The following is a 26,849-nucleotide window of genomic DNA, read 5'->3' as shown; positions in this document are numbered from 1 at the left end:
GGTCTCTGTGGGGCTCCTTATTCCAGGGCGTCTAGTTTTTATGAATCGCCCTTCTTATAAATAAAGGCTATATTTTTATTATCTTTGTTTTTGTGTGAGTATTTTCTTGCCTCTGACACCGGACCAGCTATCTTTAAACCCTTAAATAGCTAAGTTTATTACAATATTTATGATCAGCTTAAACAGCTGGCTCTATTAAGACGTCTGTGACCAGATAATCAAGGTTGCTAGAAACGAGCCAATGTGAGTGTAAGCAAAAATTCTTATTAATCCAAATATGTTTTGCTGATGTGTTTCTCATTCTCCAAATATCCTCAAGTCCCATCCATAAACATAAGTGTTTGAGGACACACTCTATTTTTTTGGAGGCCATCCATTTATACTCAGCAAGAACAGTGATACAAATCAAATGATTTGATCCAAAGAATCTGAGTATAGATGATTGACTTTTGATTCAGTATTTGAAATAGTATTAGTATGTTTGTTATTGGTGGCACAACTGTCAAACAAAATAATCCAGTTACTGATTAGGTGATGTCCGGGTTGAGTAACACTAAACTACAGTCTGCCAGGGATATTCAGTGGCTACCTCACTTTGTTATCAGCTGTTTGTTTCACTTTGCTGACGGCTGACATCATCAAAGAACTCTGGAGAAAGTTGAATAATCGTTGGCAAAGTATTGCCAAAATATTTTAGCAGCAGTCATTATTCACAATCATTAACGTTTAATATATGCACCTCGGAAAAAATACCAAGGTCCAGACCACGGGGACCAGTGGTGGTTACAGCAATGCGTGTGTGGGTGCTTTACAGGTGACAGTATTGGTGATTTATTCAAAATTCAAGGCACACTTAACCAGCATGGCTTCTACAGCATTCTGCAGCAACATGCCATCCCATGTGATTTCTGCTTAGAGGGACCATCACTTGTTTTTCAATATTGACTCCAAACACACCTCCAGGCAATTAAGTATTATTTAACCAAGGTGGAGAGAGATGGAGTGCTACATCAGACGGCCTCCACAATTAAGATGAGGATGAAGGTGAAGCAGTCAACAGGTGATCAACACCTCTAAAAACCCCTTCAAGACTGTTGGAAAACTTTTCCAGGGGACTACCTCATGAAGTTGATTGAGAGAATGCCAAGAGTCTGCAAAGCTGTCATCAAAACAAAATGTGACTAATTTGAAGAATCTAAAATATAAAACACATTCTAGTTTGTTTGACTTTTTTTTTTGTTTACTACATACAAACATATGTGTTCCTTTACAGTTCTGATGTCTTCGGTATTAATCTATCATTTCAGAAAAAATAAACAAAAACAATGAATCAGAAAGTGTGCCCTAAAACAGAAATTATACAAAGTAAGCTGCCAGGGCAGCCATTTTGTCCTTGGGTTTTTTGGGATTGCCACGACGTCCCCTGCCTCGCCCACGTCCTCCTCCTCTTGCATTCCCACTCCGGTACATGGAGTGCCTCATGGTGGCGTGCTTGAGCTCCACCAGGTCCTGAAAGACAGAATCACAGAAAACGCAGCCGGTGTGTTGGGTCTCCCCAGCAGGAAGAGGAGTGCGAGTCTTGTTAAAGTCCACCGCAACCAGAGAGGCATCACAAACATCGCAGCTTTCTTGGGCAACCTAAAAAAAGAGAGAAGAAACTTAGGGATTATGAAAATTTTGAAGGAATTCTAATTTTCTCCTGTTTAAGTGATGTTTGATAAAAACTAGTGAACTTTTTGGATTGTCATTTTCCATTGGAGCCAACAGACTTAGGGCTTTTTGAGGGCCAGTTGGAGGGCCTTGTGAGACGAGAAGCATATTTAATAATCAAGTCCAACAATTTGAATGTATGCCTGAAGAGACTATTTGTAAATGTCACTCGTTATGCTGTTACTTTATGGTGAAAAGACTAAGACAAAATGTATAACAATTTTCTTACCTGCACTTTATGTGCATGTTCAAAGAAGTGCACTACCACATTGCATTTATTACAGGCCATCTTCCATTTTGGTCCAGAAGTAGGATCAAGGACCAGAACCCCACAATCACACTCCACACACTGTCCAATTCCCAAAGAGTTGAGAGAATGCTGACAGGAAGGGTGGGTACATTCATTACATCCCATGGCTGGGAAAAGCAGAGATGAAAAAAGGATCAGAATGGCCACAAAGCAATAAAACACAGATCTACTAATAAGATGGTATTATGCAGATGTACACTTGTTTTCGGATGTAGTTTGTGGTTGTCAAGATTAAAAAAAAATACAAATGAGAACATATAATGCAGTGTAATATTCCTGTAGTTCCTGATGTTTGTGGCTCAAGTATTTAACAAAACACTGGTTAGGGTGATAGGGATCATGGGTCGGTTTTGCAGGTGTACCATTAAACACATGAAACTATGGGCAAGAAAGTGGGCATATTTCATTGCTGCTTGGCTTGCAAACCTGTAAATTAATCAATAAATAACTATAATAAGAATAACAACAACTCTAGTTACTTGTCTCTTTTTTAACTGTTTCAATGAAAAATAAATGTTAAAGAATGTTCAGTTAAACCTCATGATGCACAGACATAAAACAACGCTGTTCTTGGTTTTGGAACAGCGGTTGAGATCCATTAGAGACAACAGCTGTTAAAATATTCTACGTTGCCCCAGATGATGTCAGGGTTTATGAAGCATACAGCGCACAAAACTGAGATCAGATCTGGGGACGCAGTTTGGAGACGCGCGATCGGACTGCTCAGATCAGATCTTAATGCAAGGTCTGAAACTGATGCAAAGTCTGAACTAAGAGTAAAGAGTAAACGTTCAGGTTTTGTCTTACCTTTCCTCATGTCTCTGAAAGGTGGGTTGCTGAAACAGTAAGGGCATAAGGGGTAGCTCTTGCCCCGGGACCCTGAGGTCCATAGCACAAGTTCAAAGTCATCCAGTGGACAGCGGAGCTCCTTGTACAGCTTGATAGCTCCATTCTGGGGAAGACTGTAGGTCTCATCACAGTGGGAGCAGTGTAGTCTGATGGGCTTGGCCTGCAGACACATGTTGGGTTCAAAATTAAATTAAGGATTATTCAAGAACCTCCAGACTGGACAAGTGAAACAGTGGCAGCATCTAACCAATTGCAGACCAGTGAAAGTCTTGCACTGTGGCTGTTTAATAATAAAGAAAAAAGAAAATGGCTAAAAATAATTTCTAATCGGTGTTTGCAACAACTGTTATTTGCAGTTAAATGCAGCATGCACTGGAAAGGTAAAAGAAGTTATATCTTTGACTAGGTTTATTTGAAAACTTGAACTCTCAATGCCCCATAAAGTTTTAAGTATAGGTTCTACATTGGTTCCATTGTCTGTTATATAAGAGGACGTTTGTTTTCAATATAAAACTTTTTAAAAGGGAACAGCAGAAATGGTTCTTTCTGCTAAACACCATCAAATCAGTCCTCTGCTCAGTTCTTTCCTATATATGCTTGCAGCCCTGACAATAAGGTGGAGTAAAATGATGTTCATTTCTACACCTTTACTCCAATTTGTATGTGAATAATCTCAAACTAAATCTTGAGTCTTGAATATGTTTAGGTGAACAGATAAAATTAAAAAGAAATAGTCACTGTTCAAACATATCAGACCAAAACAATATACATACATACAAACTGTGTATTCTATAATTTTAATACAGTAGGCTGACTCTGGTTGTAGGCTATGTTGAAAACCAACAAACAAGACTGGTTTATAGAAGTATCTAAACTTTTGTGAAAAAGTACTTAATTTGTAAAGAACTGAATTTGCTGTATACGCCAAAACCAGCCCCTCTGGCTTTTCTATTCATAAACATTGTTTCAATTTTTCTTTTAGAAAAATATATTATATTTAAAAATTAAATTTGCATGTCTGAAAAAGTTACAAATTTCCTTGAAACTTTAATGACGGCAAAGTGATCAAACCTTTCAAAGGGCACATGGAGCAATCTAAACACGTGAAGTCTGTATCTTCTGTAGTGCCCAGAGAATAAGGGTTATACAACGGTAACCTCGTGTTTTCCACCAGAACACTCCACTTAACAGTCATATGTAATCCACTGCACATATATTCAGATATTGTAAGAATTACAAAATGCACAGTGGCCTCATGATTCATTCATGAATTTAGAAGTGGTACTGTCATCAGGTAATAATGGTAAGGGTGCATGTCAGCTGAACTTTGAAGGCCAGAGCTCAACAGCCAGACATCATGTAGTCCACAAAGGAATATAAATTGTGTTTTGGTCATTTCAAACAGAAAAGTTTAGTAAAAAGTGTGATTATCATTATGTGTACAGATTGCCATATTGCAGAATTTTCAAAGACAGAAAACTGTTCATAAAAAGGAAAAACTTTCAGATTTCTAACTCTGTACTCCTGTTCCGTGGGTTGGTATGGTCCATATTGTGTTCTGTTATTTTACAGAAATCTATCCATTTTTCTGTGCACTTAGGCCTCTACCTGGACTCTCATGAGACAATACAATCCTGTAGGAATCACTGAAACAGTGAAACACACGTCATTTGCTTTATTTAGGAAAATCAGTGGTTGGCTATTTTAATGAAAATTCTCCATTCTCCCTAATCACTTGAAAATAGGCATTCATTGTGCCTGCTTCTTTTCAAGCTGAAAACAAAGAATTACTAAAATTATAATTTTTAATGTCCAAGAACCCAACTCCAAAAATATTTTTGAAATTCAATGCATTCCAGTACTGATCCAATTTAAATGCAGTTTTAAAAAATGCTTTGCTCACTGTTCCAACTTCCACCTACTTGTGATGTTGACGGTAATGCTAGCATGGACCCATTGATAAAATCTTGATGGCTCGAGCCACTTATCACTGCTTTCATTCTTCTATAAAGGATGGTCACTAATACTGTAAAAAAAATATCTTGGGCCCTGTTTAGGCCTCGTCTTGACATGTGCCTTGGATGATCAGATCACCAGCGGGAAATTCTAAATTAGTCACTTCACACAAGGCATCAGAATCCATGTACATAATAATGTAATAATAAGAAACTGCACCATATAGGGCCCAAACCATCTCTAGAATGTGGTTTAATCAATCGAATCTCAGTGGCCCTGTCTAAACCTGATATTAACATGTTGTGTACTAAGTTATCTGATCACAACTGGCCAGCTTTAAGCACGCCAAAAACACACTGAGATTCGATCAGTGACACCATAGTTGGAGGGGGTCTGGAATAATAGTTTCATGTGGGTGCTGTCATTGAGAGTGAGGCACTTTACAGCATATTACACAAATTGTATCATACTGCCATTCTGGGGTGCATACACAACAGACTCTGCTGTTGGTGGTTCTGAAATAGTATTAGGTAGAGATCCATTATACTATAAATTATTCTTCTACACCCCAAATGCTGTAGGCTACATGTCACATGTATAAGAGGACAAAACTGAGATAGGCTTTCAAAGTAGTTTGAGACCGATTTTAATGCTAGGTGAGTCTGGATGTATACACATATTTAAAGCTGGCCAGTTGTGGTCAGTGTGTTTTCAGTGTGTATGAATATGTACTTAGAACTGTTCACTTGTCAGTGGATTTTGTTAATGCTGGTGTGAACAGGGTCTTGTTTTCGTGTGTCTGCACTGTTCATGTTTTACAGTGTTCTTTCCAAAATTCACAGACATTCCAGAGTTGTGTTGATGATCAAATCTGCAGTTAAAAGTAGTTTCGATTTTTCTGCTGACCTGGATGTACTTCATGAAGCGGTGGCATTTTCCACAGCGGGACAGTGGCTTCCCGGTGGCAGCAATGGGGGAAAAGGAGACCTCCATCAACTCATCCATGCCTGTAAAACACAACATAGAAATAGCATGGGCCGATGTTACATAGATCCAAACTTCAACACACATTATTCATTAATTCATCTTCTGTAACCGCTTGTTCCTTTGAATGGTCGCCGGGGGGGGGCTGGAGCCTATGTGCTATCAAATTATCAGACATCTTGAGTTTTGATGGCACTGCAGCTTTACCATTTTAGCTTATTCACTGTCTGGAATAAAATTGAAAACAAGATGATTTGTGTCCAGTTTAGGGTTCTGTTACAAACGAGAATCCATTGGTCCTTTAATACAGTTGGCTTGGACACTCCAAAATGCTTTACTTTAATAAAAAAAAAATACTTTCAAATTTGCTTTCCATCAAATGTCGATCCATTGCTACTTAGTATTTCATAAAATAAAAAAAAAAACATTAATTGTGGCATGTACAAAAATGTAGGGGCTCTGCTAAATCAGTCCTTAGAGGCCATAACTCAAGTAGATAGTACAGGCTGCAAATGCTTGCTGTAGCCAGCTAAAGCTGAATTTATGTTCTCAGACAGGTCTGTGATTATTCTCAGTCATCTGTGTCATGGGCAGCCAAAACAAAAGCAAGTGGACATGTTTGAGGTTTCTTTACATTTCACCATATCCAATTAACTTCTTTAGTTCAAATACAAAATAGTAGAGTTTGGCAATATTCACTCTCATCTACCTTTAAATATACCAACCTACATTTAAATGTAGAATACTCAATAACAAATATAACTAACACTCTAGACCTTAAGGCTTAATCTTAAAGCCAGACACATGAACATTTTGAATCAGAAAACCATGCTGAATTTGTACTGAAAATCATTTCTAAAGCTGCCAATAAGGTAATACAGTCACCAACAAGTACTGCAAATTATTACAGAGAGATTCAAAAAACCAGTAACATATTCTCTTCTCCTTCTGACAAGACCATATCAATGATGCTTTGATTCTGAACATTATCACATTATAAAACAGTGCACAAATACTGTACATTCATGAAGAATTCCTTCTGGTTTACAAATTGTACTTTCAGTTGTAGAAATTGAATCTTTTATAGAATCTTTTATTTTAACTGAGGCTTCCTGTAGTCTTCTAGTAGTATATCAGTTTGTTACACTGTACCCCCATAACTACAGCAAACTTACTGGGGATGGAATCCACAAAGAAGTGAAACTTCCTCTTGAAGATATCCAGTGTATGCTGCAGAACCTGCTGGAAGTTGGCCTTACCCAAGGCAATAAGGTTCAGCTGCTTCTCCACAGCGCTGCGTATGGTGGGCAGCACCAGCTCTGCATCTGCAAGACAACCACACAGCCAGACATTGTTATTTTAACCCTTTATCAGGGAGGAATAATATTTGGGAACTCTGGCACACATTTTAAATTGCCACCTATTTTCTGTTGTATCACAAAAACCCCAGCTCATATATTTAATGAACTGCTTTTTGCAAATCTGATCAAATGGCTGCAATCAGGGAAACTGTCAGGTGGGATATCTCAAGCCAAAGTTAATGATGAAGGACATTTATGTTGTGGTTTTGTATGTAATTTTATTAGAATTTAATTTGAATTACTGGTGTTCTAATTTTATTTCCATAACTGGGATGTGTTAGCTCCACAGTCATTAAAAGTTGCTGCAACTTTTGTTTAACGCGGCTGAAAGTATTATAATATTTCCCCCACCTTATCTGCTTTCTGCCTCTGAGCCTGAGCCTGTCATCTATCCTCTTTGCTTTTAAAGGCGCAAACTTGTGCGTAACTTTGTTGCATTATATTGAAAATGTTAAAGTGTTTCAGTTTAATTCAAATGTGAGAGCACATTGTTGTGATCGTGATTATTTTGTTATATGTGCGTTCTGGTCATTTGAGCATGATAAAACATGCCACCTTTAATATGGCTATAACAAAGCTTGTTGCGTTATTATTATTCTTATTTTATTTTTTTTAACGTGTGGGGGATTGGGGGTGCGTCAACCCGGGTGGGACATAGAAGGGGTGTGCGCGGCCAGAAAAGTTTGGGAACAGTTGTCTATTGTTAAGTGAAGGAGAAAATTCAAGATCACTATATAACTAAAACAGTTTTCCTAATTTTGACCTAAAATCAGTTATCAATTTACTAAAACATGTAGTAATAATGTAATAACCATTTTTTTTTGCTGAAAAAGCTCCAGAATTTAAGTTTTACTTACTAACCACATGAGTCATTTCTAGTGTGGGGCTAAAGTCCCGCAACAATGAAAAAGGCTACAGTCTATCCTCGTCCACACGTACGAAAACAGTCTTTTCCCTCTCCGTTTTCGAGGGCATCGTTTCAAGAAATATCCGCGTCCACACAGGTCCGTTTCAGCACGACCGAAAACGCTACTTCATATTCCAGGCCTATAGGTGGCGCTGTTTCAGTTTCAGAAATTAACCAAAAACGGAGAGGAAGAGGCGGAAAACTTATGCGTTTCAGCCTTTTTGCGTTTCCGTGTGGACGGCCCCTATAAGTAGAACGACCTTGTTGCAGAGGTGCCTTATGGTCTGGCAATTCAGAGGGAAAGACTCTGGGCCGTCCACACGGAAACGCACAAACGCAGAAGTTTTGCATCGTTTTGGCCGATCGTCCACACGTATCCTGTAAACGCATTGCCCTAAAACGCACTTTTCTGAAAACGGGTCCCAGGGTGAAGAAATTCGCAAACGCAGCTCTTGCGTTTCTGTGTGGACGGCGAAAACGGCGAAAACGGCGAAAACGATGATGTCATCGCCACACTCCCGAGCAGCCTTCCACCTCCCGCAAGACGTCTCATAACAACATCAACAACAATGGCGGACTACATGCTAGTTTTCCTGCTGGAGAAGATATTGAGCCTATTAGGGTTACTAGGGCAACATATCATGCTCCTGTGCCACCACGCTGAGCAAAAAAGGCGATTTGTAAACAGCCCTCAAGATTTGTGCGCATGCTCCGCCTCTTCCTCTCCGTTTTTGGTGAATTTCTGAAACTGAAACAGCGCCACCTATAGGCCTGGAATATGAAGTAGCGTTTTCGGTCGTGCTGAAACGGATCTGTGTGGACGCAGATATTTCTTGAAACGATGATCGAAAACGGAGAGGGAAAAGATCGTTTTCGTACGTGTGGACGTGGCCATAGAGTACACCCAAGCACCCAACAGCAATAAATAGAATTCTCCCACTATTGGTTAGCAGTAAAAATGTTTTGCAGCTTTGGTTTTTCACAGCACACAGCTAGCTTTCAACAGCTAGCTACCACAAGGACATATTGTATATAATTTTGAATTTGACAAAAGTGAATTTATGTCACATTTAAAGTGGATTTATTTTAAATACTTTGGAGATGTGTTTAAACCCATAACAGACTCATAAGCACTCAGTTACACTGCTCTCAAGATCTTAACATGATTCTTTGTATTGTGGAAGCACAAAAGTTTTTTTTCACAGTTGTATACATTAGAGAAGGCGTTACCTGTCTTGTAGTAGCCATGTACCAGGACAATGCCCAGATTGGTTGGCTTCAACTTGCGTCCATTCTCTACTGTCACATAATTCCTCTGGCAGATGTTATTGATGTGGACAGGGATGCTGGCATCAGTACCTGGATGGGGAAGGATGGAGTAGAACAGTTTCTGTCCTTCCTTTGTAAATAAATGCTATTATGCACATCCATGTGTGTTGCAGACCCACTACTTTATATACAGTACAATGATTTAAGATATATATGGTTGCTAATAGCTTGCTGATCCAAAATCAAGAATGAACACAAAACCCGTTTTAAGCTTGCGGGAGCCAAAATTCACCCTTTAAAGTACTATGACTACATTTCAGCTTTTTCACTGAGAACATTTATATGCTGCTGAGAGTATCTATACTGCACTAGACAGTCCAGAATATGAAAACAATAAGTTGAGAGATGCCACAATCTATGCAATGAACGAAACTACAGAGTAGCATGGTACAATATGCTGATCCCATTATAATGTCCACCAACAATTGTGCAGTTAGTTATCACATGTTTTGTCTGTATATGCAAAAATGTGTAAATCTTGAAACACACTGAACCATGTTCAATTGTAAATTGAGGCATCAAGGACACTTATCATTATATAAAGGGGATTTAAAACCTTAAAACCTAACCCAGGTAGGATTAAAATGAAATTAATTGTGTGAGGAAATCTGGACCTTACGTTTAGGAAGAAAAAACACAAATAAAATATGTTCAATGGGGAATGTTGAAGTATACCAATGCCGTGTTTCTCCATGAGGGTGATGAGTTCTGCCTCGGTCAGGTAGTCTGGTGGGCTGGTCTGTTTTTCCACCAACTTGATCTCATCCACTGTAAAAGTGTCTCCGTGTTCGCAAGCTGGCATTTCTTCTTCCAGAGGGATACCTTGCCATGGCATCACAGTTGTGTAACCTTGAAATAAAATGTATACTTAGCCAGGATTAGGTTGCACCAGCTATTTATAAATGAATTACTCAAGTTGTGGTCTAAGGTTTTCTTGAAATTTGAGGAGCTTGTGGGTCTATCAGTTGCAGATAAATTGTTAACTGGCTTTGAAGAATCAAAAGAAAAAATTCTAACTCTGCCACATCATCAACAATCTAATCATCATCATCTCAGTCATTTCAATAACTCAGGTATCCATATATCCATTAGCTTTTTAAATATACTTACATCTTTGAGGGAAAATTTAATCGTCTCAAAGCTATTTAAATTCTGCTTATTGTAAAAAGTTGTAATATTATTGGTGAGCTTTGTAAGCTTTGCAGTCATTCACAAATTGAAATATATTGAGCAAATTGAATATAACAAGGTAGTTCTGCATAACAAAGCAAAAACATCTATGTTCATAATATCTTTACTACGACTTTTAAGGGATTGAAGATCCAACTGGACCACTAGTCCAAAGGTCTCACCATTTGGAGCTACAAATGTACCAAATGCACAGTTGGCTTTACCTGGTGATATGAGGGTTTTTCCACCACATGAGAAGGCCTCTGTGCCAATGTTGAAGTCTATTGTGGTTTGTAAATACTTGCAATCCTGACTAACAGTGGCAATGAAATGCCGTGTGATGTACTCATACAGCCGCCAGCTATCACTTCCTGTGGAATAGCAAAAGAGGAAAAAACCTGGGTTAGATCCTTTATCCTGATGTGCAGAGAGTGATTAGCTTTTCCATGGAAGTTTGGAAAGGAGCTGTGGCTTTATTTTTGCTTTAATTCATTTTTTCAATTCAGTTTTCTCGTCAATAACAATAACAAGTGTAAAAGATATCCAGAACCCAGAGTCTGAAATCCCCAGAGCAAGCAGCAAGGCGACAGTGGAAAAGAAAAACAGGAAGAACCATTGAGCAGAACCCGGCTCATATGGGGGCACCCCTCTGCTTAAGGTCAGGGTTTAGACAGAGAAAGTGGGAGAAGAGAAGGCATGACATACTAAATAGTAGTATAGTATGGATACTGAGAGAGAAGAAAACAGAAGATAGGTGCAATGCCTACAGCGGCATAACACTAACTATAAGCTTTTGCTGAGTAGCCTTTAAGTTATGTCAAGGTAGGACTCATCTATTGTGGATATTGTGCATAAAGTAGATGTCATAAGTGACATCTGTGGAGTGGTTAAAAAAACCCCTGTTTTAATGACTTCCGTCTACGTAAATGAACTTTCAACTTCAACAGTATGTTTCATTATTTGTATTGTTCTTGTTGTAGATGTTTTGTTTTCTATCTGTTAAAAAGACATGCTGTCAGTCACCACTAAAAAACAATAAATCATGAATAAGTCATCCAGAATATTGATTTGTCCAATTAGTATGACTCACCCAGTTCCATTTCTGATGCAGCACGCATGGGAGTAATAGGTGGATGGTCTCCAGCATCAGTTCCTTTCCTGGGTCGGTTTAATCCAGTTGCAAGCAGGGCTTTCACCTGATGAAGGTCAGAGGTAATAATCTTTTGGATACTGATAACTGACTTCCTATGATGATGAATACAATGAATAGCTTTATATATGCATACATATTGAATGTATAAAGGCATTAATGCTTTTATGTGTGCTTGAGCCCACAGTGACCCTCACCTCGTCTGCCCAGATTGGAGTGTTGGTCTGCTGCTTCAGTGCGCCTTTCAGGTCAAAGTTCTCTGGATAGTGGGTTGTCTCAGTACGGGGGTAGCTGATGTATCCCTGTGTATAAAGGCGCTCTGCAATCTGCATAGCATGCTGGGGTCCCACACCTCAAATATCACAAAATGTAATATTCTTAATGCCTTACACAACTGCAAACCAAAGCTTATTACCTAATCTTACCTAATCTGTTTCTCAGTTGAAATTTGTGTAATGACTGAACTGACTGAACACACATTAAGACACATTTTATTCTGTAGAACTTGAGGTGCATTGTTCCAGTGTTTTTCAGATTTTCCTACAAATGGAAATTATATCCAAGAATGAAATATATAAAAATGGAAAATAAAATTTTTTACATTAATTTTTATTAATTACCACTAAAAACTTTTGTCCTTTTCTATATACTTAAATATAGAAACTAAACGGCCATATGGACACCCGCGCTAGTTGCGTCAATTAATTAATCAATTGTCTAGCAATTTGTCATCAACTCAGTTTTACAGTACATATTTGTAACGTTCACTAAATTCAGCCTCTCAGTTGTGAGATCAGCTTTACACTGTAGTAAACCGAACATTTACATCATTAATAGACTCTAGTCAGTACATAAAGTATATAGTTGAAGCACTAATCCAAAAAGTAAAACAAGTAATGCTAAAAATCAGAACTAAACCAAGACCGATTCAATAAATCATATTACATGCAGACATATATTCTCAGATAGTATCTCTCATTAATTAAATACCTAAGGCAGAGCTGGCCACTCTTAACATCTCCACTGTGTTCAAGGCCTGGGGCCTCTGCTTGGTCTTCTCCTTCTTACTCACTGACACCACCTGGATTAAGAGAGAGCTAAATGGTGTGTTTTGCAGTGTTATTTGACCATTCACATACACTCACACGAGTCACCTGCCATGCAAGAATCTTTCCTGTCATTGGCAGGTTCTACTCTTACTTCAATCTTACATCAGAGAAATACTCTGTATCAAAGTGTATAAAGTTTCAATGATAACCAGTAGCCGTCAGCTTGGATTAGTACAAACACGGGAATAAAGTCCAAAACAACAGCCTGGCTCTGTTCAGGTTGGTCTACCTTGGAGTACTTCTAAAGCTTACTGGTTAACACATCTGTCTTTTGTTTAATGCACATTCTCATTTTTTTTGTGAACCAACATTAAAATTGCTGACATCATTATCAGACTCTAACACATCATTTAGGATATAATTTCATAGTTTTAACCTTTACAAGAATGTTATAATATAGTATTAAATAACCATTACTGTGGAAAAGTGGATTTATTGACATAAACACATGCACTGTGTGAAAGCGTACCTGGGCTTCCCTGGATGTCTTGGCCAGGTTGACAAACATCTGAGCTACATCTTTGTCAAAAACCCTCACTCTGTTCCAGTCCAGTGTCAGAGGGCTGTCCTTTCCTTTGAAAACCTGATCAAAACACAGCATGTCTGTCAGTACAGCACAGAACAGAATCAGTGTGCCAGGGGAGTAAACTGGATATTTACCTTTGCCTGGAGAACCCAGTAAGTCTCTGGTTTAAAGGACTGGATCTTGTCATGGCGTTCCACACAAAAGCCAAGTGTTGGGGTCTGGCATGGTCCAAATGAAATCAAGGAGGAGTCTAGATTGCCGTACTTGCCCTGAAAATATTTTGTCTGGAACCTGAAAAATTGTTCACCCAAAAGAGAGGCTCAGATGACATTTATTAATACTGTCAATTAGTTGCAATAATACAGTAGAGGATGGAATCAACCATACGTTGAACTTTAGTTTATGATTTTTTTTATGATCCGCTAACACCTTGGTTCATGGACAACCCGTTATGTACCTTTGCACAGTACATAACAGCTGTTTATCTGAGCAGTTTAACCAAAACTTTACCCATTTACAAAGTCACACACACACATAAATGGCTTAAGAGCTGGGGTCCAGTGTCTTGAACAAAGGCACATGGACAGGAGGACCCAGGTATTAAACTACTGTGTAACTCAACCACTGTATGTCACTGGTGGACAAACTGCTCTAGCATCTGAGCCACAGTTGCCAAAAACACCCCACCCAAGATGACTGTGTGTATCAATGCCAGCGTGAGCAGTGTACCGAGTGAAGGCACAGCCAATGCGCAGATCTAGCTCCTGACGGGCATCAACTGACAGGGCTTCATTCCGGTTGGGCTCTCCCAGGTGGTTCATTGCGTTCCAGATGTCAGTGTCAGTAATGGAGCTGAATTTGGCACGATATATGGTTTGCTCTCTGACACCCCCTTTGTTCATCACTGGCTGGATGGCATCCAGGACCTAGGAGGCATGAGAAATCCTGAGTGTGACGTATATAGAGTAACGACAAAGTAACAACTTTCTACATGATTTAAGGTTGTCACATTTGACTTTGGAAAGAGGAAATGCATAGATGGACTGATCTCTATGCATCTCTTGATTTTCACACCCAACATTACATAGGCTCTGTTATGCAGGTGTAGAGAAGTACAATAATGCAACATTCGCAGTGCACCACATGGTGTAAACATAGCCTGTTGCTTTCACAAGTGAGAAGTGCCAAAATTCCCAATCAGTCTGAATTATGAACAGCACATACTGTGAACAGTTTAGGGAATGTTTCTTCAGAAGGAAGTAATAAGGATGATCCAACGCTTCGTGCTTTGAATGACCACATTACTATATGTTATCTATTAAGATGGCTTCTTACTCAGTGAGGACAAAGACATAGAGTATATTTAAGGTGATGTATGTAAAAGTAGCCAAAGTAAACATCGATATTACTCTGGATATGGAAACTTTCAAGTTGACTTATAATCGGAAATAGCGAATGTCAAGGTGTATATAAATAAGTAATAACTTGACATGAAATGTCAGTGATTGAGAGAGATTCCATATCATACTGTGTTACAGAATGTCTATTGTATCCCCAGGTCAGAGTACACACTGGTAGCTATATGTTAGAGGCTGTAGTTGTTTGAACAATATTCCACTGCACATCAAATGATGTCTGTGTTTATCAGCACGCATAGCGCCAAACTGTGATCAAATATCTGGCTTGAGACGCATGTGGAGACACATTTTAAGGTGTGAACACGCGTACCTAGATTAATTTGTAATTTGCATACTAAACTTCCATCCAGGTGTAAATGCAAAGATTCACGGATAAGGTGCAATTATTTAGATACCGATTCCATGCTAATACCCAAGTAAATGGGGCCTGAATTACCTCAAAACAAATGTTTTCGCCTTCTTTATCACAGTCCAACCATAAAACCACGTAGTCACATCCTCTGGCCTCCACCTGACATGATGACAAAAACTTGGGGTGAGCAACAAAGAAACAAGGTATGACAAGGCATCGTCATTTGCACCTACTACAGAATGTAGTAGGTCACTAGGTGAACATACCTGGAGGAACTTGACCATGTTTAGTTTGGGGTTGGCTTCCTTTTTTTCTGTGGGAGCTTTGCTAAAGAGTTCTGCAGGGTCTACCTTGTCCCAGTTGTTGTATTTCCCTTGAAAAAAAATAATTGAAATAAAAGAAAAAAAAACAATTGACGGAGAAATTCTAATCCACCAGCATGTTATTTCTAACACAAAAATGTTTATGCATTTAAAATGTATTTATCACAGCAAAACATTTAACTTTATAAATGTATAGAATTCATTACAACTATCCTCATTTCCTAACACAGTTTATGGTAAAATGTTCCTCAATATATGAACTAATGTATGATACACGATACTGCTCACTACTGGAATGGAGAAATGTTGTACTGAATGCCTCAACTGATATATTGAGATATTTTAGACATTATAGAAATTAATGGAGCGCTGTCTCCATTCCTATAGTCAGATAATTAATAGGAGTAAGAGTATAAGACTATTTAATTTTAAGGATCCTTTAGACTGAAATAATTTACATTCAAAGACATATTTTTAATGTGACCTTCCTCTTCCACCAAAAACCATTCATCCTCGAGTGTAAGCAAACATATGTCGTAGATGTAATTAAATATAAATAGAATTTCACATTGTTTTTGTCTTCTCTATTAATTTATTGACTTGTTTTCATTTTTTGTCTTTAATTTGTCTTTGCATGTATGCTAGGACCACAAAATAAGATGCATTGTCTTGAGGTTTTAATCATTCTTATTTCTTTCAAAATTAAATGGTACCTCTACAACAACACTTTGCAACTACTGACAGAAAATGTTAGGCTTCTACATATTTTAAATATATTGTTCTATTTAGTTCATGTCATTATAATGTATTAATCCCTATTTTTAAGGATATTAAAAATACAGTTTTAAAAAATGGAACATGAAAAACATTTGGGTTTGTTGAACATCCTTGCCCTTCACAACACTATTGTTTAATTTGGATTATTCAAACTATGTAAATTAGGTGGAATAAATACATTTCAATCAAGTACATGATATGACTAGGGGCTCTACTATGGATAATACTCACCAACAAAATCCAGACTCATCACATGTCCACAAACAGAAGTCATTTTAAAGCGTGCAGTTTGGCCCTGGAAACTGCCGGTGTATTCATGCACTGAGCATGCTCCATTGAGCCCCTTGCGATTTGTGCAATTCCCTGAGGGCCAAGAAATACAGATGAGTATTAAGAATTAAAAAACAATTAGTCATTTAAATTACAGCCATTTTACACTCATTTACAGGCATCGACTCGTAAGGTGATACAAAACATTTCAACCATTTCAATGTTACAGAATGATAAAGAAAGGGATATTCAGAGGCAAAACAGTGTTTTGGGTGTGTACAACTATGAACAATGTTGGCTGTTGTCAGATAAACAGCATGAACAGAACTATGAACTTGGCAAGATACTATAGCGAAGATGGATATTTCTTAGTTAAGAGACTGTTTGCTGGTACATGGGATGTAACAAACATAAACTAAACAACTGCCAGACTTATTTTCTGTAACATTTTCTCACTGAAATACAACTTATGTTGAAGTAAACATACTTTTATACATTATGGATACAAAGCCTTTATATAGTTACACTGATTCTTTCAAAATTTGTTTTGTTAAATGAATTAAATGGTAAACTTCAGAAACTCCTCATTAAAATTACCTATATTTTGTCCTTTTTTCAAACTAGAGCCTCTTTGTTGATGAATCAGATATGTTAATTGACAGGACGTCAAAGTGGGGACTAAAACAGTTTTTGTAAGCTAAAAGGCACTGCCAGTCCTCCCATTGGTTACTTGGGCTTAATGCTAAATCTTGACGTCCTTTCTAAATAAAAGGACAAGGCTGAATTTTAATGGCAGGAACATGGACAAACTATTATTATTATTATAATAAAGGCAACCAATATGTCCCCACCCCCATTTTCATTTCCACATATACACAAATGCAACTCCCAACCTCTATGACGTGGACAACCCAATCCCCCAGTTCTTCCACCAATCCAGAAACAAAGGCCTGTAGAACTCCCCACCAGGAAAGGGCATATAAATAGATGCAGATCTAGATGCAGGTTGCACATCGACTCAAAGCAAAAGGACAAGCAGAAGAGAAAAAAAGAAGAAAGGCAGAAAGAAAACTGCAGCACCTATCAATAGACCAAAAACAAAAATAATAGAAGCTCTCTTGCACAATATCTCGTCATAAACTCCAACTATGGAACAGATCCAGGTAAGGAACCTGTCTTTATCTTTGTAGTGATGATGATTGCTTGACTATCACATTCAAGAGTAGCCGAGTATTGGATTAAAGGATAGGATGCTTTTTCCAACTTTGAAGCAACACACACACACACACACACATACAGTATTTGTTTTGAGACAGTTATTGTTGATAAAATACTTCCATCCACAGTTGTTTGTCCACTGCATCCAGTAGCCTTTTCTCATAAACATGTCAAGTTTTACTCATGAGAGGCCGTGCTAATGTTCATACTATTTTATTTCACCTGATTACTAGGTTACTACTGATGTTGTTAATGCCACCTGTACTAATCCAGCTAAAACAAGTCTAAACATCAGCCCCCACGGCCACAACAATATTGTCTGTAAAAAAACATTAGCATTAAGTCAAACTAATCATATTTGCAGTAGAAGTGGATGCAAAAATAGAATAAAATATTCATATTCCCTCATAATTCAGAGACTCTGAACACAAGGTCCATCTAATATCTTAAGCACTCAAAATATTCTGTACCAGTGTATAAAACTAATCATTTGCATGCACAAGATTTAAAAAATCCTTTACCAAACAGTGGGATGTTGTCTACCTTGACTAGACTTGTTTATGTAGTATAAATAGTAGTACCTAATCTAAAAATGTATATTATACTAACTTTCAAAACAGATACAGCATTCTAAGTCTGTCAAAATATATGTCATATGGTCAGAAATTAGATGATGGCTTACTGTACATGAGTTTTTGAAATGACAGTCATTTCAAAAACTCATGTACAGTAAGCCATCATCTAATTTCTATGACCAAAGAGATGCACACTGAGCATCTCCAGGAAACTGACACCGAGAAGTCCACATGAACATAATCCTGGTTATTCTCTGTGTCCAGCTGCTACGTGTCTTTCTGCTGTGCCTGCTAACTCTACACCAATCTCTGGCAATGCCACTGGGCAACCAGTGTTTGGATGAATCCTTTTGCACATACAACCTGCAGGACTACTACAGCCAGTTGGTCAACCTGCCGAGCCGGATCAACGAGCGCAGCATCGCGACCTGGAGCTATGTGTGAGTGGACATGGCATGCATCACTTGTCATTTAACTTACATCCTCAATCAAAGAGCTAAGTGCTGAAATGATCAAGAATCTATTAATTAACTGAAAATCTTAAGAACTGCTAACAAAGTCTGGCTTTAGCTTATCAAACAAGCTACATTGTTGACTGTTTAGCTTTTTTTTTTTTTTTTACGGCAAATCAAACAAAAATAGAAGAATAGAAGTTCAGAAAATGGGACTAACAATTTGTACGTACTGTCATTCCAAGCAAAAATAAACGGTTCCCATTTTATATCCTTGCAAAAATGAATATTCTGGGGTTTTGGACTGTCTGGCAGAATATAATCTATCTATAAATCATGTGCACAAATCAAATCACATCATCACACCAGGCATTTTATAGACAAAACAATTAACTGAGCATAAGAGCAGAATAATAATAATAATCAATGGCTCGCATATGTTAGATTCTGTGGACAGCAGAGGGATAATAAATTGCAAAAGCAACATCTGACTGAGGCAAAGGGAAGAGAATATCAATTTGAACAAAAGCACCACATATAAACAAGGTCTGGAAGATGTTTTTGTAACATTTATTTTTTTTCTTTTCAATTTAATAATTGCCTTTTTGTTTTACAAAAAGCCACACAATTCAAGCAGTAGGCCAACTCCTATAGAAGGACATTTTCTACCTTCGTGGGCTAAACAAAAAGGGGAAAATATGCGTCACGTCACAACAACAGACAGACTGTAATGTTTGGTTAGTGTGAGATCTCCACAGGTCTATTTATTAGACCGGATGAATCAGTTCCTCAGAAATTCAATGAACACCAGTTTATTTAGCCAAGGACTGTGTAACAGCTATATAGTACTGTTTATGTGACTGCTTGTCAAGCATGTTATTTATGAAAAGAACAAATGGAAGAAAGCTTCTCAATGCTCCTCATCTCTCACCAGGGAGAACATCGACTTGAACCGTGTGCCTCAGGTCATCCATGAGGCCACCTGCCACACCAGCCACTCTTGTAGGGGTCTTGAGAACGCTTTTGGACTAGAGACCATTCCTGTATCACTGAGGATGCCGGTCCTCAAGAAAAACCCCAGCTGCTTCCCAACTGCTAGCTACTCCCTGGAGTTTGAGCTCATTACTGTGGCGTGTATATGTGCCATCTCCAGGCAAAGTTGAACTGACTGTGCTAATGTCAACTTAACACTAGCAAACATCAAAAATATGTTTATTCAGAGTATGAGGTAAAGATTGTGGTTACATTCCCTTTCATTCACTGTAACTGTTTTTCAGTATAAAATGTCACCATTCAATATGTGCCTGTTGCTTATCATAGTAATTAAATACATTAATTAAATTAATTAAATACACATTAAATGGTATCATTATTGCATCCATTGTTTTGGTAGCTTGGTTGTCACAACATTTTCCTGTATTACTTGGGATCCAGTATGTATAGGGTTTAAAGGGTGGGGAACAGGGTAACTGTAAATGTATTTTCCCCAAGGTAGAGGAAATGGAGGAGAATGGTTCAAATGCGCTCCAGTCAACTGGTCACAACCATTATCGGCTGATATTGTTGAAGAATACCAATTTAAGATCATCATTCTCCGCTTCTGTCAGTCTGATGAATACACATGCTTCATTACACCGTTGCTATTGTCCAGAAAGTCACATCCACATGTGACTTTAGTAAATATTGTCTGGGCTGTCTCTGACCCCCTAGAGTTTTAGCCCTTAGATCTCATTACCTTTAGCTATCACCACCTGTATACAGACTTGGGAGTCTCATGGCCTTCTGTTATTGTGGAGACTCTACAAGAAATTGCAATTTACATATTAATCCTTACACCATCCTTTGTTCACAGCAGCACTTTGGAATAAAGGACTTTCGATTTTCCTCAACAATTTGGTGCCGTGACCCGGATGGGGATCAAATATTTTGATTGGCAACCTCTAAAATGGTGTACTATCAGTGTCCATGAGTAACTATAGAAAAAAACATATTATAGTGAGTGTAACCACATTTGGGTAAGTATTTTTTGAAGAAGCTTCAGGCAGACCCTGTGATTACCAATAGCACTTCTGGAAAAACACTTTTTGGAGCACAAAGAGAATACAAAAAGGACAAGCAAACAGTTTGGCCAAAGATGTAAAGGCAGTGCTCTACAACAACCTAAGACTTACATTAAAAAATGTATATTTGCCTGGAGTCAAATAATCAATTTAGACGAGAGATTGCCCCGTAGACCCAATACTAATGATAACATGTTTGAGCAAATTGTGAAGTAAGTGTAGTAAATAGTAGTAAATCGACCACAGATTTGCAGTTAAAATAACTAAGACCTCAACTTAACCCTTTGATGCACAACATGGGTCAAAAGTGACCCGACTGAGTTTTTAAGTGGTGTATCTTTGCAAAAAAATAATTTCATCATATAGTATTCCAGGAATTCCTCAATTAATTTGTTTTTGATCATAATACATCCTTATTTTATTTTTTACTTTTTTACTTTTTTAATAAAAACACATTTTGTGTCACTACCCCTTTAATGCGCAACATGGGTCAAAAATGACCCATATTGATTTCCTATGTTATTTCATGTATCGCTGAGTGTTTCTATGCTGAATGTTTGGAATCAATGTATTTTATCATTCACTATTCCAAGTATGAAGTACATTTTATTTGTTTTGTTTAGCACAAATCATCATCATCACTTTTATTTTCTTCCTTTATGACTAAGCGTAGCTTTTGTATGTCTACATGAAATTTACACACATGGGTCAGAAATGACCCACATGAATTTAAGTGTGAACCTTTAAAATTTGTGCATATTTGCAACCAGGAACATATCTAGGCTGCAGGTGAACATCTGGAACATCATTATAATCACCTGATTAGACATTTGATGACATCTGAAAGATAACAGTGCATAATTATTGATTCGGATTTGAGAATTTAGTAGCTACATTTCTTTTCAGAAAGGGAAATATTTTCAATGCTATTAGCTAGATAGCTAACTGTTGACATTTGATGACTTGTGAAGTAAATGTATAATAATTGATTAGAGTTTAAGTTGCCTTGAGAATTAGTCATACAATCTATGGAATAAGTAGCTAGACTACTTGTCAGAGAGGAAATAATACTGTTAGCAGGCTAGCTAGCTACTGTAGCTAGTTTGTGAAAAATGCAGGCTAACTTAGTGTTGTAGTACTCGAGACCGGTCTTGGACCGGCATTTTCAAGGTCTTGGTCTTGTCTCGGAATCGACTGCATTTGACTCTCAAGTTATGAACTTAGCTTGGAGTGAGATTTTCTTTTTTTTTGCTTTTTGACAGGGGCGAGGGTGAAGTGTGTTTGAAGATTGGCCAGTTGGCCTTACCAACAGTTTGAAATTAATTTATTTTTCAATATGACAAATAGACTAATGCTTCTGTTTATTCAGTTCGGTCTCGGTCTTGGACTTGGTCTCGCCCCTCCTCGGTCTTGGTCTTGATTCGGTCTCGCCCCCTCAAAGTCTTGGTCTTGTCTTAGTCTCGGTATGCTCTGATCTTGGTCTTGACTCGGTCTCGGGTTAGGTGGTCTTGACTACAACACTGGCTAACTGCGTGTAATAATTGTTACAAATTATTGTTATATTATAAAGTAATTTAATTCAAAATCACATTTGGATACATGGGACCCATGTATGTAAACTAGGTGTAATAACACAAAAACTATATTTTTTCATAAAATAAAAAAGGGACAGTGGAAGCATGACCTTGTACTAATCAAAAACAAGATATTAAAAGAATAATTGGGATATTTAATCATAATATCAATTGATCTCAAAAGATACAACAAAGAAAAACTCACCTAGCATGAAATCACATGGAAAATGAATGCGGGTCATTTTTGACCCATGTTGTGCATTAGAGGGGGTATGCATATGTTGTGCATCAAAGGGTTAATTAAGGGTCACAACCATAGACTGTATAAAGATGGATCTTTGAACGTCTCCTCAAAAGTGAAGCCAAAGCAAGTAGAGCTCCCCCTGGTGGTTAGCAGCAGTATACGTCACAAGCACAAGCTCCATGTTAGTGGATGGGATTTGGGTCAAACTAAAAGGATGATTTCTGTCATTTTAGGTAGTTAATATAATACTGATGCATACTCAAGTGCCCATTTTTCTTATAAGTTTCATTTTAGTTAGTTGTTTGACGCTATAGAAACAGGATGTGACATCATGATGACTACCAGTTGCCATGCCAATCCGTAAAGTGGCCCCATAGAACCATGCCAGTAAGGGAAAAAAAAAAAACATTAAGTACAGTGTACAGTCCAATATTTCTTTGTAATTGGTGGAGGTAGAGTAGAACGCATTAATCAAATGAAAACGCAAGTGAGTCTGGAGGAAGTGTGGTCATCGATAACGCAACTCCGCGTGGCTCTAAACTCGCAACATTGAGTCGCACGTACCCCGGAAAAATAGCGTCAGTTTTGACCAATGCAAGAAAGCTAAAGGCAACTCAACACTGAACTTACAATTGTGAGTTTTCTCCTGCACTTGCTTTATATGGGCATTTACTCAAAAAATAAAGCATCATTTGTTTTTTCTGTAAGCCTTTCTTAAACAAATAATGAAAAGTTTAGTCACTTTTTGATTAGCAAGTACAGTAGCAAATGAACAAACTGTACAGGGTCCACTTAACAGAGCAAGTAGGAGATTTAAAGCAGATTAAAACAATTTAAAAAGACGTTTATCAGTAAGACCCTAGAAAAGATCTGCGTGGTAACAACAGAAAAGTTGTGTTAGAATGTGTTATTTAAGCAGTCCCATATGCTGATCCAGACTGAAGATATGTATACTGAAAATGTATTCATTAATAACTGTATGAAGTGGTTTACCTGAACTGTTCTTATCTAAATCAAACCAAATCATAAGATCCAGTGGCTAATATTGGAGAGTCGACCCAGGCCAGATTAGCAGTGTAGCATAAAATGAACTCTTAGTCTGTAAAATGCATAATTTTGTTAGCATTGCTAGTTTTTTTTTTGTTTTTTTAATTCTTTGCTGAATTAAGCTAATACCATGCTTATGAGGGACAACAATTTATTATCTAGAAGTCGGTCCTAAAACCTGATATTTTTCAATAGCAGGAAACAGCATAAGTGGTGGTTTGGATTAAGCCATTTTCATTTAAAAAGATTTGGTCAGATGATGTAGCATGCAGTCTGCATTTACTGTATATCTCCAATCAAATTTTAGCTTTCTCTGTATATTCAAAACAAAGTGCTAACAAGGAGAGGTCCCCCTGTTAACCAGTTGCAAGTGTTGATGCCATTTGCAACAGAACATTCGTAGATAGTGTATAATTATCATAATAGTTCTTTGTGTTATTGTCATAGTTGCTGCCTACCAAAAAAATATTTAAATTACGACAGATTTGTAAGCTAAACACATTTTGATTTTCTTGTCTGGTACAAAAATGGGCTCTGGCTCCCCATACCGATTTTCGCAATTTCCACATTTTTTTTTAACTGGTTCTGCTCCAGCTGGACTGGCAACAACAACATTTATGCTTAAGCTAACTTTACTCTTACTGTCCAAATGCCCCCTCACACGACACTATTTATATGTATTTATCATTTATTTATAGTTTATATTGTTTGTAACACTTTTTTGTAATCTTTTATGTTTTCAGTTTTCACAAACCATATTTCTGGTGGGCTACGGAGGTACTTAAAATTAGTAGTCATTTTGAGACATCTGAAGTCGCACGTAACCTAGTGTAAGTCATTCTCTTAGCACTATGTTTGTCCTTGTAAATTCTCCATCACTTCAGTGAACATGCCAGCAACATTCGTTACATCAGTGGAAATTATGTGGTGGGAGAAGGGATCACTCTTCCCTATCATAATAAATCACTGTATAACATAACACATAACAGTATAATTTGAAATAATATAACAATATGGACCGACTATAACTTGTGTTAAGGCAAAATAAGGCAAAAGTTTCCAAAGGGTGCATCCCCCTCTCATATGCCTCCTTCCATCCCCAGACACACTAAGCTGTGTCTAACGCTTTTTATTTCTACCACTAGAATACAGGCCTCGTAAGCATATATAAGCATTTTAGTTTTTCACTCCATTGCCATAGTTAATATTTTTCTTCTTACAGTATGAAACAAAACTGCATAAGTTTGCCAACTAAAGTTTTGATCTAAACTTTTTCAAATAAAATCGGGATTGTGACAGCCCTATTTATAGTTACATAAATGTATCAGGAAAAAAAAACTTATTACTGAAACCATCTGATACAATGATGGTTTACAATGGATGGTCTGCTTGATGAGATCAACATTCTCAGGAAAACTACACAAGTACTACTGGCTCATACGATCCCACAAGTCATTCATTATTAGTTGAACAGACAAAAACCTGTATTGGCTACTGGACAGATAAAGAATGCTGCGACAATTCTAATTATTAATTATTATAATAATAATAATTATTATTGTTGTTGTTATAAGTCTTGTATTATTATTAATGCTATGATGGCAAAACATTTGAATATACCCATATAAGCCGTTAGTTAGTGAGGTTTCCTCCGTACACTATAACGCAACAGTACTTTATTTCATGTATTTTCATTTTACATGTATTCGAGAAACTTACGTGACTTTTAACTATCGTAAGCTTAAACGTGAACATGAGATGAATTTCATGCAAACATCTCAATTAAAACTCCAAAGTTAAAATGACAAAACAGATGAGCATTGTACCACAATAAATATTATAAACGTTTATAGTATAAATTATATAACATAGATATATTCGTACACACCTTTTGAGAGGATCTTGGCAATCGACTGAGCCAAGGAAGGTTTCTCTGCCACCATCAAAACAGTTCTCATTTTGGAACTCCCAGGTCCTCTAACAGCTTACCCAGTAATACCGAAGGAGCACCCCCCTGCCGAACCGTGACTGTGTCTAACCTGAACAACGAGTGCTATTAAAAACAATTTTGCTAATAACAAAACGTTAATTTTGCAAACCCTTACTAACAGGCTATACCACGAATCGTAAGAACTGCCATGACACTTGACTTACGATTCAATTCCGGTGTCACTGCGCATTGAATTCTTCTTCGGGGTTTTCCGATAGTTGGCATCGAGGATGTTGCATTACTGCCACCTATAGACTGTATATAAAAAATCTATAGGCTATCAACGATGTTTATTTATCCCACTGCGTGATAAATTAAATGATTATCCTAGATAAAAAATGGATCTTAATTTTAAAATAACAATTTTAATCCTACCGTCTATTTCTTTTGGCCTGCATCTTTGCATTAAATGTGTATTTTACAAACAAAAAGCCAGCCTAGCAATGAGCTAGTAAAGTAACTACACTTTTGTACTAAACTTTCATATTAAAAAAAATAAGATACATGTGTGTTTTCCTGTTAAGTTTGTACTCCTGCGGCTGTTTCTCACTTGTGTCTACCTGCAAACAAGAGCCAGGGACTCCAGAGTGGAGGATGACACAAGATTGACACGTACTTGAACGCAGCTCTGGACCTGTTTGGTGGTGAAGACGGACTGTGTCATTATAGATGTTGAGATGGTAAGACAGCTCCTTTCTTTCTTCCTTCAAGACCTTTCTCCAAATAAACAACAGTTGTCAACCCAATAGAATTAACAGACATTCTCTCTTGCACATCCAAACCACAATTTCCATGTACGTACTTGAGAACTTTGGAACCATTGTCTTCCAGGAAGAAATGTGGTAGGAAAAAAATCCTGATTGATCGTGATCGGTGATCACTTAAACATTTGGTGAAATCAAATCAAAGACAAACAACAGTAGAACTCAGGGCTATGTTTAATAGTGAAAGTAAGAAGATTTCCAGCTGAACAGCTGTGTAGCCTTAAACCACTAATCAGTGAGGCCAACAGTTAGGAAAAAAGGCTTCAATTCGCTAGGGACCATAAAGATTGGACTCTGGACCTATGGAAGAAGGTCATGTGGTCTGATGAGTCCAGATTTACCCTGTTCCAGAGTGATGGGGGCATCAGGGTAAAAAGAGAGGCAGATGAAGTGATGCACCCATCATGCCTAGTGACTACTGTAC

The 26,849-nt window shown here is 37.6% G+C and overlaps 1 protein-coding gene across 1 annotated transcript; it reads right to left on the bottom strand.

The window, feature by feature from the left end:
- Window positions 1–765: 765 nt before the first annotated feature.
- top3b (DNA topoisomerase III beta) lies at window positions 766–25,813 on the bottom strand. The gene is made up of 18 exons (XM_084551996.1): window positions 25,560–25,813; window positions 16,463–16,594; window positions 15,398–15,504; window positions 15,216–15,290; window positions 14,091–14,287; window positions 13,496–13,652; window positions 13,305–13,418; window positions 12,717–12,807; window positions 11,924–12,078; window positions 11,667–11,772; window positions 10,801–10,947; window positions 10,082–10,255; window positions 9,308–9,436; window positions 6,985–7,134; window positions 5,732–5,832; window positions 2,828–3,029; window positions 1,940–2,127; window positions 766–1,638 (listed from the first exon to the last, which is right to left on the bottom strand). Exons 1-18 carry the CDS (start codon window positions 25,627–25,629, stop codon window positions 1,357–1,359), a joined length of 2,577 nt encoding a protein of 858 aa, XP_084408122.1. The 5' UTR covers window positions 25,630–25,813; the 3' UTR covers window positions 766–1,356.
- Window positions 25,814–26,849: the final 1,036 nt, after the last annotated feature.

This window comes from Chelon labrosus (genome assembly GCF_963514085.1).
Source record: "Chelon labrosus genome assembly, chromosome: 9".
In the NCBI taxonomy this organism is placed as follows: domain Eukaryota; kingdom Metazoa; phylum Chordata; class Actinopteri; order Mugiliformes; family Mugilidae; genus Chelon; species Chelon labrosus.
Note: the sequence above shows the minus strand (reverse complement) of the source record. Positions and strands in the feature narration are given on the sequence as shown.

Excerpts from the sequence above, each read along its gene's own strand:
- top3b (XM_084551996.1), bottom strand. The coding sequence starts at position 25,629 with ATGAGAACTGTTTTGATGGTGGCAGAGAAACCTTCCTTGGCTCAGTCG. Across the intron at positions 16,595-25,559 it reads TGCCAAGATCCTCTCAAAAG|GGAATTGCACAAATCGCAAG; the intron begins GTGTGTACGAAT and ends CTTGGCCCTCAG. Across the intron at positions 7,135-9,307 it reads ACATGGCTACTACAAGACAG|ATGCAGAGCTGGTGCTGCCC; the intron begins GTAACGCCTTCT and ends GTTGTCTTGCAG.